Source organism: Fusarium oxysporum, chromosome 12 (genome assembly GCF_000149955.1).
Source record: "Fusarium oxysporum f. sp. lycopersici 4287 chromosome 12, whole genome shotgun sequence".
In the NCBI taxonomy this organism is placed as follows: domain Eukaryota; kingdom Fungi; phylum Ascomycota; class Sordariomycetes; order Hypocreales; family Nectriaceae; genus Fusarium; species Fusarium oxysporum.
The window spans coordinates 1,557,247-1,565,495 of record NC_030997.1 but is presented as its reverse complement, the minus strand read 5'-3'; the positions used below and the strand labels follow the sequence as shown (position 1 = coordinate 1,565,495).

Genomic DNA, 8,249 nt, shown 5'->3' with positions numbered 1-8,249 from the left:
CCCGTCAGATCAGGTCATGCAACCACACCGAGTACAGTTGGGGAAACGGAGCAGCAAGAGGAGGTCAAGCAGGAAAAGGAGTTAGAACGAGTGGAGAAGCTGTCGTATGCTCAGTCGAGGTAGATGTTTCATGGCAGTATACAGGATGTACTTTAGCTAAATTGTATATAGGTTATGGTTTCTAAGTCAGTTCTCCAAAGATGATACCTCGTACAACTGCGTCTACGTGTATAAAGCCACTGGAAACATCCAGATTGCACGACTGAAGAGGGCCGTATCCACTGTGGCAAATCACCATGACTCGTTGAGAACGTGTTTCTTTACCCGACCGGGAAGCGGCGAGCCTGTTCAAGGCCTGCTTGCTTCAGCGAGAGACTACCTCAAGCATGTCAAGGATGAAGATGGTCACGCTTTGGAACATGAGACTAAGACCTGGCGAAACCATGTTTGGCAACTCTCTGATGGAGATATTCTCAGAGTCATACTTGTCACTCATGGACCTGAAGAGCACTCCCTCATTATCGCCTACCATCACATTGCTATGGATGGCGTGAGCATGCATCTCTTCCTGCGAGATCTCAACGCCGTATACATGGGACACAAGCTCAATTCGTCACCGAAGCAGTACATGGACATCTCAGTCGAGGAACGAAGGGCCGTCGAGAGCGGCCAGATGGACGACAGGATCTCGTACTGGACCAAATTGCACTCACCAAGTGCAGGCACTCTTCCACTATTCCCATTCGCTCGTGTCAAGTCACGGCCTATTCCCAAGACGTATCATAACGTCGAGTCTCTCATCGACATTGGAAGCGAGCTCTCGGACCAGATCAAGCGAGCAAGCCAGTCTCTGCGTATCACTCCTTTCTACTTTTACCTTGCCGCGCTGCAAACACTCTTCAACAAGCTTTTGGGTGTGGAGGACATCTGTATCGGTGTCACAGATGCGAACCGCAGCGAAAGTAGCTTACAGACCATCGGCTTCTTCCTGAACTTACTGCCCCTTCGCTTCGACATTCAGAAGGATGTGAGGTTCTCAGATCTAGTGATGAGAACAGCTCGGCATTATCGAACAGCACAAACCAACATCGGAGTTCCTTTTGATGTCATTCTCGACAAGGCGAACGTCCCTCGAGAGTCAACCAGTACACCACTCTTCCAAGTCGCCATGAACTATCGACAAGGAAACTTCTCCAAAATCCCGCTTGGTGGAAGCAACCTACAGTTCAAGGATGGCTTTGATGCTCAAAGTCCTTACGATCTTGCTTTTAGTGTTACGCCCAACAATGACACGACTTACGTACAAGTTGTTGCAAGAGAAGATTTGTATACAAGAGAAGGAACCGACACTCTATTATCTACATATCTGGCATTGTTGCACGATGCATCGCGAGATGTAAGCAAGACGTTGGAGACCATCAGCCTTTACGATCAAACCGGTATCGACAAGGCACTATCGCTTGGGTATGGGGATATGGTGGACTACGAATGGCCCTCAACGCTAACAGAGAAGGTGGATGAGGCTATCAAGAGGAGCCCTCATGATGCCGCTGTCAAAGATGCCGATGGTCAGCTCACCTGTGAAGAACTTGCGGTCAGGGTCAACAGCCTTGCCTCAACCATCCAGTCTCAGCTCCAGCCTGGTTCACGGGTAGCTGTTCTCTGCGAGCCGACCGCATGTTGGGTCATCTCCATGTTGGCCATCATCCGTTCAGGTTGCGTCTATGTTCCTTTGGATGGCAAGTTGCCTGATGAGCGACTGAAGGTCATTCTCCAGGCTGTCAGACCTGATCTGATACTCTGCGAAAGCTCTACCAAGGAGCGTGCTTACCATCTCTCCAATGGGGCGCCTGTCCTTTCGTTGACTGACATGCCCAACTCGACCGAGGCCATTACTGCAGCAAACCTAGAGAGTGAGAATGAAACGACTTTCGTCCTTTTCACAAGCGGTTCGACAGGTACGCCAAAGGGTATCAGACTCTCTTCACGGGGAATCATCAACTATGTCGCCACCAAGAGCTTGAAGCTCTCTCTCCGTCGAGAGGTTGTTCTTCAGCAGAGTGCTCTTGGCTTCGACATGTCCCTTGCCCAAGCTTTCATGGCTCTCGCACTTGGTGGTACACTGGTAATAGCGCCTTGTGAAAGTCGTGGTGATCCTTTCGCCTTGAGTAAGCTCATGACTGATGAGCGAGTCACATTCACGTTGGGAACTCCCACTGAGTATCTCATGCTCATTCGACATGGAGGTCAAACTGTGAAGGCAATGCAATCTTGGCGACACGCGACTTCTGGTGGTGAAGCCATCACTGCTCAGCTGAAGACGGCTTTAAAGACGTTGCAACATCCTCCAGCTCTCACCGATTGTTACGGGCCCACTGAGATCTCATGCTGCGCTACCATGAAGATGATTGACCTCGACAATGATGGAGACGACAGTGTTTACTCATCTGTTGGTCCAGCGAACCCCAACACTTCCATCTACATTCTTGATGAGAATGGGCACGTCGTTCCGCAGGGACTCACCGGTGAGATCTGCGTTGGCGGCGTTGGCGTTGCGCTCGGCTATCTCGACGAGAAGTCAACCTCGCAGAAGTTTGTGCCGAACCCGTTTGCGACAGCTGAGCATACTGAAAAGTGGTGGACTACGATGTATCGTACTGGAGACAAGGGCCTCATCCGTGCTGATGGCGATCTTCAGTTCATGGGCCGTATGGACGGTGATACGACTGTCAAGCTTCGTGGGCTACGCGTCGATCTTGATGATGTCGCCAACGTCATGCTACAGCGTTTCAATGATTCTCTCGAGGATGTTGTTGTCACTGTCCGTGGTGATCCAGCTTTCCTCGTTGCGCATGTTGTGCTGACCCCGGGACCTTCTATGGATACCTCGAAATTGCAAGAGTTGGCGAGTACCTTGCCACTTCCTCAGTACATGAGACCTGCATTGGTCATAGAATTGGAGAAGCTGCCGTTGAATAGCAGTGGAAAGGTTGATCGTCGTGCTATAGCAGCCTTGCCTCTACCTACAACACCCGCATCATGTGAGCCTTTGAAGAAGGTATCGGACCGAAAGCCAACGCTTGGTGAAGGAGAGTTGAGACTCATTTGGCACAACGTACTATCTCAAGCGGGACTTGTCAACAGAACGAGACTTGAGCCTGACACAGATTTCTTCCGCGTTGGTGGCAACTCCCTACTTCTCGTCAGGCTCCGAAGTGCAATTGAGATCTCGATGGGCGTTACGCTGCCTCTCAGCGACATGTACCGCTTTAGCACGCTGGCCGGAATGGCGGGTTTGATTACGCAGCAGAAGGGCTCTGAAAATGTGCCTGAGGTGATTGACTGGGAGGCCGAGACAACTTTACCTCTGTCTATCGACTTGAAGTACTCAAGCGATACAATTCCTATCAAGACAGAGTCTGGTCTTGAGATTCTCATGACTGGCTCAACATCATTTCTGGGGAAGCAGATCCTCCAGTCTCTCTTGAGCCGACCGTCAGTCGCACGCATCCACTGCATCGCTGTTGACCCAGACTCTGAGGTCAGCCACCTCAAGGATGATCGCGTCACGGTGTATCCTGGCAGCCTGAGTGAACCCATGCTGGGACTCAAAAGAGAAACGTACCAGCACCTTCAAGCAACTGTCGACACTATCATTCTCGCGGGATCTCAAGGGCATTGTCTCAACAACTATTCAACCCTTCGTGCACCTAACGTGGAGTCGACGCGACAGATGGGTCTCTTCGCTCTTGGTCGCCGGGTTCCTATTCATTACATCTCATCAAGCCGAGTTACGCTGCTCGACCCCAACACAGATGCTGCCCTTCCACCAATTAGCGTTAAAGACTATCAACCTCCTATAGATGGATCAGAAGGGTTCACAGCAGCCAAATGGGCAGGTGAAGTATTCCTAGAGATACTATCAGAAACAGCAGCAGCGAATGCAGAGAGGGGTCTGCCTGTCTCAATCCATCGGCATTGCGCTATTGTAGGTGACGAGGCTCCTATCGAAGATGCACTCAACGCCTTGCTGCGATATTCCAAGCTTGTCAATGCTGTACCACGTGTGTCGAGCCTCAATGTCGGCGGTTACTTTGACTTCCTCCCTGTCGCGGATGTCGCCGACTCCTTTGCTGAGTTTGTCGTATCCTCTCAAGGAACGCACTCAGGCGTGGCTTTCAAGCATTACTCGAGTAGTGTCAAGGTGTCGCCAGCAGAGTTCGCTTCATACATGCAAGAGACATACAGGGGCGAGTTTCGGGAGCTGGATTTGGACGATTGGATTGAGCAGGCGAGGAAGGAAGGTATTGAAGAGCTAATTGTATTGTATTTGCAGGCTATAGTGGAGAAAGGACAACGGATAATATTTCCGTACATGGGGAACAAGGAGTAGACATTGTATACTAGGATAACTCATATTGGAACACGCTTTACGCCTTCTTAGCCACTACAACAACAAAGTTGGGGTCCCTGAGATAATCCTCCCAGAACTCGCGGTCATTCTTGACAAGCTCCGTCTCTTCGGCTGGGGCAACATGTATCTCAACCAGTCCGAGTTCCTTTCCAATGTCATCAGAGAGCGAGAAAGTCGATTCCATTGAAGTTGCCTCAAATGAGAACGGTGGCTCGGTCACACAGTTGACCTGGTACCTCAGTCCGCCAGGGATCTCCGTGACATCGGTAAAGGTGACACCGTATTTTCCGTAGCTCATGTAATTGGCGCGGATGCTCTTTGACCTCACGCCGATGAACTTTCCGCCAGGCTTCAAGCTCTTGACGACATTCTCATACATGCTTCTCAACTCTGAAACGGAGGTGGCATGATCGAAAACCCAATTGGCCATGACGATGTCGTATCTCTCCTCCAACTTGACTTGCTCTGCGACCGGCTTGGTGACATCAGCTTCGAACCAACGAATGCGATCCTTTCGTCCAAGGCTCTGCTCAATCTCCTCACCCGCTTTCATCATCTCGGGCGATATGTCAACAACATCAACAACACTAGCCCCAGCATCAATCGCCCTCCTCGCATGAAGTCCGCTTCCACCGCCAAGATCCAGTACCTTCAAGCCAGTACAATCCCCCAAAGCATTCCTCACAAGCTGCCCCTCCAGTTTCGAACAGGGCAATTCCTCCACAGACGCATACTTGGGCGCGAACGAATCGTATTGCGTTTTCTCTGCGTGAGACATGCTGGGCATAGACACTTGATAGTGATTGGTTTGTTGGTCGTTGATTTGCGTGTTGGTTCTGACAATATCACTCAAAACCCCGCTCTGGGCCTTGAATATCGACAGGGATGTTGTGATCCTGATCTAGCCGCTATGATGCTAGTATGATGTTATCGTGATACAGACTGGAATGTGACTCTTATCACACGTGACTGGTGACAGATCATCCGTCTCCAAACTCCACTCGTGCCGACCGCCATTTCGATCTAACTTAACGTCAAACACTAAATCGAACCCTTGACGATGTGCGCAGACGAGGACCCCCTTGCTGTTGATGAGCACGTATGCATCTACTGTGACTGAAACCCTCCAGGGTCTTGCTAATCAGTTGATAGGCGGCTCAGGATAACACTGATGCTGACTCCGCCCTCGGAGACGTAAGTGGATATTTTCAGGAAGATCGCAGCAGCTAATGTCTGATAGGACACCGGTAGCGATACTACATCACTAAGATCCAGTATTTTGAGGTATCGTGAGGAGAATGGCAGGACTTATCATGCTTACAAGGATGGAGGTAAGATCTGATGTGCAGCAGATGCGACAAGAAGTTGAACTAATTGACACAGCTTATGCACTTCCTAATGACGAGGTATGCCTTTTTCCACTTTACATAGTAATTAGTACTGACCTGGTATAGATTGAGAACGAACGACTAGGTACACCATACCTTCCCTTCTCACTTACCTTTCTAATCAGATAACCCCGCAGATCTTCAACATCATCTCTTTCTGCTCACTTTCGACGAAAGACTACACGCAGCTCCCTTGCCCAAGACGCTCAACCGCGCTTTTGATGCGGGCTGTGGCACTGGAATCTGGGCCATCGAGTTTGGTGAGTACTGCAAGCTACATAATAACGAGCATGACGTTAACAAATTGGACAGCTGATGAGCATCCCGAGTGCGAGGTGAGTTTTACGAGGATGACTTGGGAGTCTATTACTGACTTTTCAGGTCATTGGCGTCGACTTGAGTCCGATTCAGCCTTCGGTGTATGTATTCATTCTCATGGTAACGGAACGTACTGACATCTCAAAGCATTCCCCCCAACGCCTCGTTCTATGTAGACGATCTCGAGGAGCCATGGGACTATTCTAACAAATTTGACTTTGTCTTTGCTCGCTTTCTCACAGGCTCCATTCTCGACTGGCCCAAGTTCTTCAGCGAAAGCTACAAGTATGCCAGCTCATCTCCCGTACCATTTTCATCAAGTCTAAAACGTATCAACAGCAACCTCAACCCTGGAGGCAGAATAGAGATGATCGACATCATCTATCCTCTCCTCTCCGACGATGACACTCTGACAAAAGACTCAGCACTATCCAAGTGGTCAGAACTTCTACACGATATTTTCACCAAGAATGGTCGTTCTATGGATAGTGCGTTGAAATACAAGGATCAACTTGAGGCAGCGGGCTTTGTAGATGTGAACATTGTGAAGCGCAAGTGGCCTTTGAACAGATGGCCCAAGGATCCCAAACATAAGCAGATTGGTCAGTTAGCCCCGTCAAGAACTTCCTATCAGCAGCTACTAAAGGTTTTGACAGGTACCTGGGCCCAGCAGAACACTCTAGATGCTTTGGCAGCTTTAAGTCTCGCTGTCTTCACACGCCCTGATGGTCAGGGCGGACTTGGCTGGAGTAAAGAGGAAGTCGAGGTTTTTCTGACAGATGTGCGAAAGGATATTAAGAATGTCAATATTCATTCCTACTGGCCGATGTAAGTCTCAGACGAAACAGTTAAGTGTGGTACTAATGGTGAATAGTTGGTCGGTGTATGCTACGAAGCCAGAATGAAAATCCAGCGTTGGAATAGCAGCTTTGTTTAAGGCAGATATCAACCTTCCACATGCGTCTGGGTGGTTCAGCGGGGAAACAGCATCAGTATTTTGAATCTCAAAAGTGTAGATTAGTCGGTTATTATCCATCCAGTTCTGTTCTTCTCTTTAGAGGAAGTACTCAAGCAGCGAATCGCTTGTTCAGTAGATGCACCAGTCTTTGCAGTGCTAAATGAGCCAGAACAGTGGTTGGTACGAAATTGTTCTCCCTATTGTTCTATGGCCTCTAGGCTAAGAGGTCGGGTGCCATCTTCGCACCTGGTGCTCTCCTGGGCGTCTTCACTGTTGTAGCGTGTGCTGTCGACCATTTAAAGGTTCATGGGTTGGTTATTCAACATGTGTCTATTCCAAATTCATAAAAAGCCGTTTATAAAAGGGTAAAACATACTTGATATAAATTCGTTCAGCGAGACTTGACACTGAGGTTCTGAAGCCATCTTTGACGACTAACATATGTCAATAGGTGGCCAAAGATATCCTCACAACATGAACGGCAAAAGTTCACTTACTAGACGCAACCTCGTAGAAGGTCGTTTTCTCTCGCCGAACCCGGCCAGGTGCTACAAACAGCAGTAGCTCCTTGGCAAATGCTGCAGCCGTGGCAGCAGCATATTCCTGCCAAAGGTTGCTCATATGCGAATCTGCATAATCGTAAATGCCGTGGATGATAAGGCACGGAAAGTAGTACAGGCCTACGGCTTCCGTTTCAAAGCACAATGCGCCGTACTCTTCACTCAGTCGCTGACATGTCTTGCCGTCTTTTACCGCCGCACTTCCAGAAGCAATGATGCCATAATGGAAATATGGATCGTTGTCGTCTCGGTCGGTTCGATGAATAATGTGGGATTTGGCGCATTCGTTGCATGTTGGATTTTCCGATTTAACGTGATCATAGTCTGCCTGATAGAGTCGATCATTTGAGGCGCCTTGATAGCCGAATTTGTCCTTGATCCGCTGCGGACTTTTTGCGACAAGCTGAGCTAGAAACTCGGGAACTCGACTCTCTTCAGTCATGTGGGTAGCTTGAAGGCGAGATAAAGCAGTCAGGAGGAGTTGAGGAGGAGCGTTGAAGAAGCCTGTACGTTGAAATCCTCCTTGCGGCAAGACTTTTGTACCACTCATCCAAGTGTCCCTGGAGGCTGGCTAATCACTACGTCGCCTAATCGGATATCGTGTTGAGGTG

General features: G+C 49.3%; 4 protein-coding genes across 6 annotated transcripts in view; 2 read left to right on the top strand and 2 right to left on the bottom strand.

Moving 5' to 3' along the window:
• FOXG_14587 (uncharacterized protein) overlaps nucleotides 1–3,914 on the top strand; it is a gene marked incomplete at both ends in the record, with an annotated part of 11,492 nt that extends 7,578 nt beyond the window's left edge. The window contains 3 exons of the mRNA XM_018394643.1: nucleotides 38–119; nucleotides 172–3,760; nucleotides 3,864–3,914. Of these exons, the coding sequence (XP_018254170.1) occupies nucleotides 38–119; nucleotides 172–3,760; nucleotides 3,864–3,914 (3,722 nt within the window). The remainder of the gene's footprint in view (nucleotides 1–37; nucleotides 120–171; nucleotides 3,761–3,863) is intronic.
• A 344-nt stretch (nucleotides 3,915–4,258) lies between these two features.
• FOXG_14586 (uncharacterized protein) lies at nucleotides 4,259–5,315 on the bottom strand. Its single transcript, XM_018394642.1, has one exon. It carries the CDS (start codon nucleotides 5,199–5,201, stop codon nucleotides 4,431–4,433), a length of 771 nt encoding a protein of 256 aa, XP_018254169.1. The 5' UTR covers nucleotides 5,202–5,315; the 3' UTR covers nucleotides 4,259–4,430.
• A 94-nt stretch (nucleotides 5,316–5,409) lies between these two features.
• On the top strand, nucleotides 5,410–7,492 carry FOXG_14585 (uncharacterized protein; the record flags this gene model as incomplete). 3 transcript variants are annotated; one of them, XM_018394640.1, is made up of 12 exons in its annotated part: nucleotides 5,410–5,513; nucleotides 5,567–5,608; nucleotides 5,655–5,745; nucleotides 5,798–5,820; nucleotides 5,869–5,887; nucleotides 5,940–6,062; nucleotides 6,115–6,137; nucleotides 6,184–6,221; nucleotides 6,268–6,405; nucleotides 6,460–6,722; nucleotides 6,777–6,948; nucleotides 6,995–7,492. In XM_018394640.1, the coding sequence occupies 12 exons, from the start codon at nucleotides 5,475–5,477 to the stop codon at nucleotides 7,023–7,025; spliced, it is 1,002 nt and encodes a 333-aa protein (XP_018254167.1). In that variant the 3' UTR covers nucleotides 7,026–7,492. The 3 variants fall into 3 exon arrangements, with proteins under 3 accessions (XP_018254167.1, XP_018254168.1, XP_018254166.1); XM_018394641.1 differs by having other exon boundaries at nucleotides 5,448–5,513; nucleotides 5,655–5,820; nucleotides 6,995–7,432; XM_018394639.1 differs by having other exon boundaries at nucleotides 5,475–5,513; nucleotides 6,268–6,722; nucleotides 6,995–7,432.
• On the bottom strand, nucleotides 7,276–8,188 carry FOXG_14584 (uncharacterized protein; the record flags this gene model as incomplete). The annotated part of the gene is made up of 3 exons (XM_018394638.1): nucleotides 7,276–7,363; nucleotides 7,455–7,512; nucleotides 7,576–8,188. The coding sequence occupies 3 exons, from the start codon at nucleotides 8,186–8,188 to the stop codon at nucleotides 7,276–7,278; spliced, it is 759 nt and encodes a 252-aa protein (XP_018254165.1).
• Between the last annotated feature and the right edge of the window lie 61 nt (nucleotides 8,189–8,249).